This window comes from Macaca mulatta, chromosome 11, assembly GCF_049350105.2.
Source record: "Macaca mulatta isolate MMU2019108-1 chromosome 11, T2T-MMU8v2.0, whole genome shotgun sequence".
Lineage (NCBI taxonomy): Eukaryota > Metazoa > Chordata > Mammalia > Primates > Cercopithecidae > Macaca > Macaca mulatta.
In genome coordinates, this window is record NC_133416.1 from 60,089,032 (window position 1) to 60,100,882 (window position 11,851).

At 50.5% G+C, this 11,851-nt stretch overlaps 1 protein-coding gene across 1 annotated transcript; it reads left to right on the plus strand.

Annotated features, from left to right (window-relative positions):
* Positions 1–237: 237 nt before the first annotated feature.
* On the plus strand, positions 238–4,390 carry KRT18 (keratin 18). The gene is made up of 7 exons (XM_015151792.3): positions 238–942; positions 1,677–1,759; positions 2,405–2,561; positions 3,138–3,302; positions 3,390–3,515; positions 3,774–3,997; positions 4,211–4,390. The coding sequence occupies exons 1-7, from the start codon at positions 526–528 to the stop codon at positions 4,329–4,331; spliced, it is 1,293 nt and encodes a 430-aa protein (XP_015007278.1). The 5' UTR covers positions 238–525; the 3' UTR covers positions 4,332–4,390.
* Positions 4,391–11,851: the final 7,461 nt, after the last annotated feature.

Consider the following 11,851-nt stretch of genomic DNA (forward strand, 5'->3'; position numbering starts at 1 on the left):
CCATCACGTCCGGCTAATTTTTTGTATTTTAGTAGAGAGGGGGTTTCACCATGTTGGCTAGGATGGTCTCGATCTCCTGACCTCGTGATCCGCCCGCCTCGGCCTCCCAAAGTGCGAGGATTACAGGCATGAGCCACTGCGCCCGGCCAAGACTCCCAAATTTCAAACTCGCCAGCACCTCCTCCACCTGGGGGAGAAGGGCATAATAACGTCATTTCCTGCCCTGAAAACAGCCTCGAGGTCCAGCAACACCTGCTGCCCGTGTCCGTGCCCTGTTGGCCACCCCGTTTCTGGGGCATGAGCGGAGCTTGGCAGGGCTGCGCGGAGGGCGCAGGGGTGGGGCCTGGGGCGGGGCGGCCCGGGGCGGAGGGCGCGGGCTCGGCGCGGTCCACCTGTGGCTCCGGCTTCCGAAGCGGCTCCAGGGCGGGGGCGGGGCCTCACTCTGCGATATAACTCGGGTCGCGCGGGCCGCCACCTTCGTCGGCAAAGCCTGAGTCCTGTCGTCTCGCCTTCCTCCCATACAGCATGAGCTTCACCACTCGCTCCACCTTCTCTACCAACTACCGGTCCCTGGGCTCTGTCCAGGCGCCCAGCTACGGCGCCCGGCCGGTCAGCAGCGCGGCCAGTGTCTATGCAGGCGCCGGAGGTTCTGGTTCCCGGATCTCCGTGTCCCGCTCCACCAGCTTCCGGGGCGGCATGGGGTCCGGGGGCCTGGCCTCAGGGATGGCCGGGGGTCTGGCAGGAATGGGAGGCATCCAGAATGAGAAGGAGACCATGCAAAGCCTGAACGACCGCCTGGCCTCTTACCTGGACAGAGTGAGGAGCCTGGAGACCGAGAACCGGAGGCTGGAGAGCAAAATCCGGGAGCACTTGGAGAAGAAGGGACCCCAGGTCAGAGACTGGAGCCATTACTTCAAGATCATCGAGGACCTGAGGGCTCAGGTAAGGGGTGGGAGGGACCTCAATTCCCAGTCTTGTCTGATCCTCAAATTACACACTCCTTTGCCTCTTTCCCTCATTCCGTATCCATCCCAACCCCTACTCCACCGGTAGGGGGTTGGGCATACGTGGATTTCCATCCACTCTCCTAGCCACATTGTACCCTAGAGCAGCAGCTAGGCATGGGAGGGCTCTTTCCCAGGAGAGAGGGGGAAGGGGACAGGGTTGAGAGCTTTACAGAAGAAGTGGACAGCATGGAGGGAGGTGAGGAAAGTCCCGTAAAGAGGAGACACTGGCTCTGGCGGAGTGGGGACTATTGGAGGGTTAAGCGGATGTGGCTAAAGCTGAGTCATCTCGGAGTAAACAGAAGGCCTGCCTTTGGGAGGAGCCAATCCAGGGTGTAGGGGGCCCAGAGTGACCAGGTGCTCTAGGGAAAAAATGCCAGGAGAGGGCCAGAAAGAAGACTTGTGAGTAGCGGCTCACTTCTGGGCAGGCAGGCCAGCCAGCTAGCCAGCCTGCTGAGGCTTCCCAAGAAGGGCAGAGTGGTGGGATCTGGGAATCCAGAAAAGGAGGGAATGGGTGGGGCTAGATGAAAAGGGATAGGTGTCCAGGGAGAGTCTCTGGCTATTCCTGGGACCAGGAAGTTTTCACTAGGATACATAACACTTTCTACACACTCAGCCCACCCATCCCTGACTTTCTATTCATGGAGCAACCTCTCTCGACAATCCCCTTAGATCTTCGCAAATACTGTGGACAATGCCCGCATCGTTCTGCAGATTGACAATGCCCGTCTTGCTGCTGATGACTTTAGAGTCAAGTAAGTTGAGGGGGCTAGGGAGCTGGGGGTCCAGGGGTGGAGCTAAGAAGGGTCTGCTCCCCAGGCTGGGTCAGGTAGGGGCTCACAGTGGGATCCTGTTTAGGTGTGGGTGGATGAGAATCGGCATCCATCAGTGTATTCATTTATTCATTTGTATAACCTCGTTTAAGAATACTGTCCTCATGGCTGGGCACAGTGGCTCACGCCTGTAATCCCAGCACTTTGAGAGGCTGAGGTAGGCAGATCACCTGAGGTCGGGAGTTTGAGACCAGCCTGACCAACATGGAGAAACCCCGTCTCTACTAAAAATACAAAATTAGCCGGGCGTGGTAGTGCATGCCTGTAATCCCAGCTACTTGGGAGGCTGAGGCAGGAGAATCGCTTGGACCCGGGAGGCGGAGGTTGCAGTGAACCAAGATTGTGCCGTTGCACTCGAGCCTGGGCGACAAGAGCAAAACTCCATCTCAAAAAAAAAAAGAATACTGTCCTCCAAGTGCCAAGAATGGTGCTCAGGGGATTACCACCTAATTGCTGACTCAAGTTGCTGGTTCGCAATGAGCATAGAACTGCTCTTAGTAGGTGGCACGAGTTGAGAAGGTTCTGGATCAGAGATAGTGGCCCCTCTGATCACCTCCACTCCTACAGGTATGAGACAGAGCTGGCCATGCGCCAGTCTGTAGAGAATGACATCCATGGGCTCCGCAAGGTCATTGATGACACCAATGTCACTCGACTGCAGCTGGAGACAGAGATCGAGGCTCTCAAGGAGGAGCTGCTCTTCATGAAGAAGAACCACGAAGAGGCAAGCAGGGGCCAGTGGCCAGGCCAGGGATTGAGGGGCCATGACAAGTCTGGGTGGGAGAATAGACAGGACAAGCCACCTGCAAGTAGCCTTGCTAAGAAGTTTAGAAATAGCAGCCTGGGCTCTTCTTAATGAGACCATTCTGATGAAGAGCATTCTCAGGGGGTCAAGTACACCCTGGCTCACCTGAATTACAGGTCAAAATGATGTGGGTTAGAGAATGAGATGAGAACGGAAGTAGAAGCAGCTAACACTAGGAGCTGGGGGTGATAGAGGAATGAGAGCAGGTAGAATTGGCAGTGCTTCCTAAAAGATGGTAGAAGGAGCAGGTTTGTGAAGAGAAGGGTGAATGAAGGGACAGGGTGAAGTTAGGAGAGAGAAACCGTCAGTGAGTAGATGACATTTCTACCCACTGGAGTAGAAAGGCCAGAACTGGCATTGCCCTGAGTGCAAGCCAAGGGGTTCCTCCTGTCTTTTCTCCAACTGTAGGCCTCCTAGGAGAGGCAATCACAGATGAAGGACCTTGTTGGAGCTCTGACCCTGAACCCTCCTCACTTTTGCCCCTGTCACCTTTAGGAAGTAAAAGGCCTACAAGCCCAGATTGCCAGCTCTGGGTTGACCGTGGAGGTAGATGCCCCCAAATCTCAGGACCTCGCCAAGATCATGGCAGACATCCGGGCCCAATATGACGAGCTGGCTCGGAAGAACCGAGAGGAACTAGACAAGTACTGGTCTCAGCAGGTGCGTGAGGGGAAAGGATGGCTGCCAAGGTGTGGGAGGGAGGCAGACAGGGAATGAGGGGCCTGATGGACTGTCCCCACCCTGCAGATTGAGGAGAGCACCACAGTGGTCACCACACAGTCCGCCGAGGTTGGAGCTGCTGAGACGACGCTCACAGAGCTGAGACGTACAGTCCAGTCCTTGGAGATCGACCTGGACTCCATGAGAAATCTGGTGAGTCCCTTCACATCACCCGCTCAGCTCCTCCTTCACTTGGCCTCAGGCTCAACCCTGTCTCAACCCAAATCCTATCCCTCCCATCATGAGTTCCTTTAGCTCAGAGTCAGTTTCCTCTTTGCATTTCCCACCACTTCTACCCCTTACGCCAGTACTTGGCACACAGCACATGCCCAAAAAAGTTTCCAAAAGTGAAGGGATGAGCAGTCCTGGGACTCTGAGTGCACCCTGCCCCTCCTCCTTGTGCCCCTGCAGAAGGCCAGCTTGGAGAACAGCCTGAGGGAGGTGGAGGCCCGCTATGCCCTACAGATGGAGCAGCTCAATGGGATCCTGCTGCACCTGGAGTCAGAGCTGGCACAGACCCGGGCAGAGGGACAGCGACAGGCCCAGGAGTATGAGGCCCTGTTGAACATCAAGGTCAAGCTGGAAGCTGAGATCGCCACCTACCGCCGCCTGCTGGAAGATGGCGAGGAATTCAAGTGAGTGGGGCTCTCCTACCCACACATGCTGGGATCAAGAGATCACTTCTCTCAGAGCAAATGAAGTTTGGCCTTGGGTTTCCCTTTTCTGGAGGAAGAGGCTGAGGGGGATTTGGAGATAAAGGTAGAGGTCAGGAGGCTTTTTCCCTCTACCTTTCTTGTCTCCCTTCTCCGCGGGACTGTTTATAACTTGGGCTTGGTGTTCTGTTACAGTCTTGGTGATGCCTTGGACAGCAGCAACTCCATGCAAACCATCCAAAAGACCACCACCCGCCGGATAGTGGATGGCAAAGTGGTGTCTGAGACCAACGACACCAAAGTTCTGAGGCATTAAGCCAGCAGAAGCAGGGTACCCTTTGGGGAGCAGGAGGCCAATAAAAAGTTCAGAGTTCATTGGATGTCACTTTTTCTTCTTTTGGCTGTTTTCATTGCGCACAAATGCCCTAACCCAACAGTCCCATCTGATCCCAGCAGAAACCACCTCTGACCCCTGAGGGTTTCATATAGATTGGGGTGTAGAAGGAAGAGGGCTCTGTATTCTTGGAAACACTTCTCAGAGACAGAGGAGGGAGCGGTAGATGTGATGGGTCACAGGCAGTGGGGATCCCTCCAAGGGAATTGTGGAATCTTTGCCTTGAAGCAGTCTGGTGTTCATAAGGTCCCTGACTGATCATTAGCAGAAGTCTGAACCAAAGGAGGAAATTAGGCCAAAGACAGAGGACAGAGGAGACAGACACATCTGGCCCTACCCTACCCTGCTGCTTTGCATCCTTGGCCCACTGCCTAGGGCTTCCCACCCACAGTTTTTTCCTCCAACCCCAGGCCATACTCATTCTCCAAACCTATGGTGCCCTAAACTCTGTTCATTCACTCAATGGAGATAAGATTTTTAGGGTGCTAGAGGTCTGGCTAGAAGTTGAGTAAATGATCATGGAAGTTCCCATCTAGGAAAGAGGTGCCCCTGAGTAAGCACCCATAGGTAAGGATGGGCATCTTAAAGCTAACCGAGGCTGGGCATGGTGGCTCACACCCATAATCCCAGCAGTGCCACCACACCCGGCTAATTTTTGAATTTTTCATAGAGTTGGGATTTCACTATGTTGCCCAGGCTAGTCTGGAACTCCTGGCCTCAAGTGATCCTCCCGCTTGTACCCTTTGGAGTGACTAGATGTCACCTTGTGTCTTCCTTGGCTGCTTTCATATTTGTGTGCAAATGCCCTAACCCAACATGATTACATGTAGATGTTAATTGTAGCAGTTTTGCCAAAACAAAACTACTAAAGATCAAGTCATCAATCACTCAAAGACCTAGGTTAGGTTAATTTTTTTTTTTTTTTTTTTTTTTTTTGAGGCAGAGTCTTGCTCTGTCACCCAGGCTGGAGTGCAATAACGTGATCTGGGCTCACTAGAACTGCCTCCTGGGTTCAAGGGATTCTCCTGCCTCAGCATCCCGAGTAGCTGGGATTTCAGGGGCCTGCCACCATGCCTGGCTACTTTTCGTATTTTTAGTAGAGACGGGGTGTCACCATATTAGCCAGGCTGGTCTTGAACTCCTGACCTCGTGATCCGCCCGCCTCAGCCTCCCAAAATGCTGGATTACAGGCGTGAGTCACCGTGCCCAGCCTAGGTTAATTTTTAAAATGTTGGGTTAAGGCAAAAGGAATTTTTTTAATTTAAAAATTAGCCGGGCATGGTGGCATGCACCTGTAGTCCCACTTACTCAGGAGGCTGAGGTGGAAGGATTGCTTGAGTCCAGAAGGTCAAGGTTGCAGTGAGTTGTGATTGTGCCACTGCATTTCAGCCTAGGTAACAGAGTACCACTGTTTCCAAAAACAAAAAAAGTTGGCTGGGTACGGTGGCTGAGGCCTGTAATCCCAGCACTTTGGGAGGCCGAGGCAGGCGGATCACGAAGACAGGAGATCGAGATCATCCTGGCTAACACAGTGAAACCCCGTCTACTAAAAATACAAAAAATTTAGCCAGGCATGGTGGCGGGCGCCTGTAGTCCCAGCTGCTCCGGAGTTCAATGGCACGAACCCGAGAGGCAGAGCTTGCAGTGGGCCGAGATAGCACCACTGCACTCCAGCCTGGGCGACAGAGCAAGACTCGTCTCAAAAAAAAAAAAAAAGCTAACTGAAATGTCATCGTTCTGTGCTTTTAATTGGAATTGTGTCACGTAGCAGTGAAAACAATTGATGTCTAAAACCGGTTATATGCTTTAATTGGGGGATAACGTATCTTCTTCTTCTTTTTTTTTTTTTTTTTTTTTGAGATGGAGTCTCGCTCTGTCGCCCAGGCTGGAGTGCAGTGGCGCAATCTCGGCTCACTGCAAGCTCCGCCCCCTGGGTTCACCCCCATTCTCCTGACTCAGCCTCCGGAGTAGCTGGGACTACAGGCACCCGGCACCACGCCTAGCTAATTTTTTGTATTTTTAGTAGAGACGGGGTTTCACCGTGTTAACCAGGATGGTCTCAATCTCCTGACCTCGTGGTCCGTCCGCCTCGGCCTCCCAAAGTGCTGGGATAACAGGCGTGAGCCACCGCGCCCGGCCAACATATCTTCTTTTACAGAAAAATGTATATGTATCGGCTGGGTGTGGTGGCTCATGCCTGTGATCCCAACACTTTGGGAGGCCAAGGTGGGTGGATCACTTGAGGTCAGGAGTTTGAGACCAGCCTGACCAACACGGTGAAACCCTGTCTCTACTAAAAATACAAAATTAGCTGGGTGTTGTGGCACATGCCTAAAATCTCAGCTACTTGGGAAACTGAGGCAGGAGAATCGCTTGAACCCAGGAAGTGGAGATTGCAATAATCCGAGATCGCGCCAATGCACTCCAGCCTGGGAAACAAGAGCGAAACTCTGTCTCAAAAATATATATATATTATGTGTATATATATGTATATATATGTTTTTATATATGTGTGTGTATGTGTATATGTGTGTGTGTATATACGTGTGTATGTGTGTGTGTGTGTGTGTGTATATATATGAAATAAAATTTAAAATCTTGCTGGGCGCGGTGGCTCACGCCTGTAATCCCAGCACTTTGGGAGGCTGAGGCGGGCGGATCACAATGTCAGGAGATTGAGACCATCCTGGGTAACACGGTGAAACCCTGTCTCTACTAGAAATACAAAAAATTAGCCAGGTGGCTGGGCACGGTGACTCACACCTGTAATCCCAGCACTTTGGGAGGCCGAGGTGGGCAGGTCATGAGGTCAGGAGTTCGAGACCAGCCTGGCCAACATGAAGAAACCCCATCTCTACTAAAAATACAAAATTAGCCAGGCATGGTGGCACATGATTGTAATCCCATCTACTTGGGAGGCTGAGGCAGGAGAATCGCTTGAACCAGGGAGTTGGAGGTTGTAGTGAGCCGAGATTGTGCCACTGCACTCCAGCCTGGCAAAAGAGCAAGACTCTGTCTCAAAAAAAAAAAAAAAAAAAATTAGCCAGGCGTGGTGGCACACACCTGTAGTCCCAGTTACTTGGGAGGCTGAGGCAGGACATTTGCTTGAACCCAGCAGGCGGAGGTTGTAGTGAGTCAAGATCGCACCACTGCACTCCAGCCTGGGTGACAGAGCAACACTCCTAAAATAAAATAGAATAGAATAGAATAGAATAGAATAGAATAGAATAGAATAGAATAGAATAGAATAGAATCTCCCCACTCCACTCCCTAGAGGTAACCACTGTTATATACTTTTAAAACTTAGACATATACAAGCATATTTCATTTTGTTTTATATATGTAAAATTAACCAGCTCTGCATCTTGATTTCTTTTTTTTTTTATTATTGAGATGGAGTCTCGCTCTGTCGCCCAGGCTGGAGTGCAGTGGCGTGATCACAGCTCACTGCAACCTCTGCTTCCCGGGTTCAAGCAATTCTCCTGCCTCAGCCTCCTGAGTAGCTGGGATTACAGGCGCCCACCACCATGGCTGGCTAATTTTTGTGTTTTTAGTAGAGATAGGGTTTCACCATGTTGATCAGGCTGGTCTCGAACTCCTGACTCCGTGATGCACCTGTCATGGCCTCCCAAAGTGCTGGGATTACAGGTGTGAGCCACCATGCTTGGCCTTGATTTCTTAAATTCTACTTTCTTCATTTAACAATACGTCTTGGGGCTGGGCATGGTGGCTCACGCCTGTAATCCCAGCACTTTGGGAGGCTGAGGCGGGTGGATCACGAGGTCAGGAGATTGAGACCATCCTGGCTGACACGGTGAAACCCTGTCTCTACTAAAAATGCAAAAAATTAGCCAGGCGTGGTGGCGGGTGCCTGTAGTCCCAGCTACTCGGGAGGCTGAAGCAGGAGAATGGCGTGAACTCGGGAGGTGGAGCTTGCAGTGAGCTGAGATCACGCCACTGCACTCCAGCCTGGGCGACAGAGCGAGACTCCGTCTCAAAAAAAAAAAAAAAGTTATGTCTTGGACACCTTTCTGAATCAGTATGCATAGACCTGCCCCATTCATTTGAGTAGCTGCTTAGTACTCTACTGCGTGGAGTACAAATTAATTAACCTAACCTAGGTCTTCAAGTGATGCATATCTTCATTTTTTTTTTTTTCTTTTTGAGACAGAATCTCGCTCTGTCACCCAGGCTGGAGTACAGTGGCACAATCTTGGCTCACTGCAACCTCCGCCTCCCGGGTTCAAGTGATTCTCCTGCCTCAGCCTCCCGAGTATCTGGGATTACAGGCACCCGCCACCATGCCCGGCTAATTTTTTGTATCTTTTAGTAGAGATGGGGTTTCACATGTAGGTTAGGCTGGTCTTGAACTCCTGACCTCGTGATCCACCCGCCTCGGCCTCCCAAAGTGCTGGGATTATAGGTGTGAGCCACCACCCCCAGCCATCTTGATCTTTGGTAGTTTTGTTTTTGCAAAAAACAGACACCAGCCAACGTTATAGGATGCGCAGCTGATTGAAGGTAAAACAGGAAGTCTCTTGGGAGCCTGAGCAGTACTTGCAGCTGAGTCAAGCTGATCAGAGTAATCCAAGACGATGCACCTGATACGATTAGCCCTCCCATTCGACAAAGTCTCACAGTTCCCAGGGCGCTTATGCATTTGATCCTCATTACAATCCTGTGAGGTATGCAAGGCAGTGGGTATTATTGGCTCTGGCTCTGAGAGTTGGACACTGAGGTCCACAGGCATCATGCGACTTGTCTGAGGTCACAGAGCTGGAAGCTTAAAGCAGGAACCGTATCTTCAGGTTCCCAGTCTGTAGGTCTTTCCTCTGTGTGCTATAACTTAACTGCACAGGCTGCACATTAGACTCCCTGGGAAGCTTTACAAACAATACTGAGGCCCGGGTTCCAGCACCAGAGATTCTGATTCAGGTGTTTGGAGGGCAGGACTCGGCAAATGTTTGAAAAGCTCCCTAGGTGACTCCAATAGGCAGGCAAGGTTGGGGACCAGACCCAAGCTGTACCTGGGATTTGCAGCACGACATTCCTTCCTGATTCAGATCATGGTTGTGTCTGATTTATTTATTTATTTATTTATTTGTTTGTTTGTTTGTTTGTTTACTTTTTTTTTTTTTTTTGAGACAGAGTTTCACTCTGTCGCCCAGGCTGGAGTGCAGTGACCGGATCTCAGCTCACTGCAAGCTCCGCTTCCCGGGTTTACGCCATTCTCCTGCCTCAGCCTCCCGAGTAGCTGGGACTACAGGCGCCCGCCACCTCGCCCGGCTAGTTTTTTGTATTTTTTAGTAGAGACGGAGTTTCACTGTGTTAGCCAGGATGGTCTCGATCTCCTGACTTCGTGATCCTCCCGTCTCGGCCTCCCAAAGTGCTGGGATTACAGGCTTGAGCCACCGCGCCCGGCCTATTTATTTACTTATTTACTTATTTATTTAACAGAGTCTCACTCTGTCACCCAGGCTGGAGTGCAGTGGTGCAATCTTTGCTCACTGCAACCTCCGCCTCCTGGGTTCCAGTGATTCTCCTGCCTCAGCCTCCTGAGTAGCTGGGATTACAGGCGCACACCACCACGCCTGGCTAATTTTTGTATTTTCAGTAGAGACAGGGTTTCACCATGTTGGTCAGGCTGGTCTCGAACTCCTGACCTCATGATCCGCCCACCTCGGCCTCCCAAAGTGCTGGGATTACAGGCGTGAGCCACTGTGCCAGGCTGGCTGTGCCTATTTTAAACAGCGCACTGCTGGAAAATCCCGAGGCCTCTGGAACAATCCTACTCATTCCCCAGCATGGGAAGATGACTGAGGGGCAGCCTATTTTGTCCCCCAAGCACCAAAGGAAAAAATTATCAATCCCAAGGTTATAATATGAAGTCATCTGTTCTTTATTATATCAGTCCTATTTTATCCATTCCCTATCTAAGTGCAACCCAGCCCAGATGATAAAATTAATAAATGGTACTGGAAGACACGGAATAGTATATAGTGCCATTTATGGGAAAAAAACAACTCATATGTATATACCCTTGTACATGCAAAGATCTCTACAAGGAGACATAGGAAATTGGAATTCGTGATTGCCTCTGGGGAGGGAAATTGGTAGAGGGGAAGCAAGAGGGGAAGGGAGACTTACTTTATATTATCCTTTTATACCTTCTGAATTACTTATTACTAATTACAGAGAAAGCAAGAAAGGATTGTTAACTTTTCAATGGTACAGGAATCTACAGACTTCCAGGGAAGGAAATGTTGCTGCTGTCTTTGTTCCATTCTTTTTTCTTTTTCTTTTTCTTTCTTTTTTTTTTTTTTTTTTTTTTTTTTTTTTTTTTTTTTTTTGAGACAAGTCTTGCTCTGTCACCCAGGCTAGAGTACAATGACATGATCTCAGCTCACTGCAACCTCCGCCTGCCGATTCTCATGCCTCAGCCTCCCAAGTAGCTGGGATTACAGGTGCATGCTACGCCTGGCTAATTATTTGTATTTTTAGTAGAGGTGTCACGCCTGGCTCCACCATATTCTTTCAGTCATTCAACAAGTATTTCTTGAGCACCTACTGTGTACTAAGAACTGTTCTAAGTCCAGAGAATATAGTGGTGAATAAAACAGACCAAAAACCTCCCTGTTCTTGTGGAGTTTACATTCTAGCAGATAGAGACATAATAAATGATAATGTGGCAAGTAAATTATAGAGTACGTTAGAAAGAGTAAGTGTTATGGGAAAAGATAGAGCAAGGTATGAGGACTCAGCAGTTGGTGGGGTGGGGGCATATTAATTGCCTATTACTGCTCTAACAAATTACCATAACCTTAGCAACTTAAAACAACATACGGCCGGGTGCGGTGGCTCACACCTGTAATCCCAGCACTTTGGGAGGCCGAGGCGGGCAGATCATGAGGTCAGGAGATCGAGACCATGCTGGCTAACACGGTGAAACCCCGTCTCTACCAAAAAAAGTATGAAAAATTAGCCGGGCTTGGTGGCAAGCGCCTGTAGTCCCAGCTACTCGGGAGGCTGAGGCAGGAGAATGGCATGAACCCGGGACGGGGAGCTTGCAGTGAACCAAGATCACGCCACTGCACTCCAGCCTGGGCGACAGAGTGAGACTCCATCTCAAAAAAAAAAAAAAAAAAAAAAAAACATGTTATCGGCCAGGTGTGGTGGCACACGCCTGTAATCCCAGCACTTTGGGAGGCTGAGGTGGGAGGATCACAAGGTCAGGAGTTCGAGACTATCCTAACACGGTGAAACCCCATCTCTACTAAAAATACAAAAAAATTAGCCAGGCATGGCAGCAGACACCTGTAGTCCCAACTGCTCAGGAGACTGAGGCAGGAGAATGGCATGAACCGGGGAGGTGGAGCTTGCAGTGAGTAGAGATTGCGCCACTGCACTCCAGCCTGGGCGACAGAGCAAGACTCCATCTCAAA

What these genes read in the sequence shown, in the direction of transcription:
- KRT18 (XM_015151792.3), top strand. Translation starts at nt 526, where the DNA reads ATGAGCTTCACCACTCGCTCCACCTTCTCTACCAACTACCGGTCCCTG. An exon ending in TGAAGAAGAACCACGAAGAG is followed by an intron (nt 2,562 to 3,137) that starts GCAAGCAGGGGC and finishes TGTCACCTTTAG; the next exon opens with GAAGTAAAAGGCCTACAAGC. An exon ending in ACAAGTACTGGTCTCAGCAG is followed by an intron (nt 3,303 to 3,389) that starts GTGCGTGAGGGG and finishes CCCACCCTGCAG; the next exon opens with ATTGAGGAGAGCACCACAGT.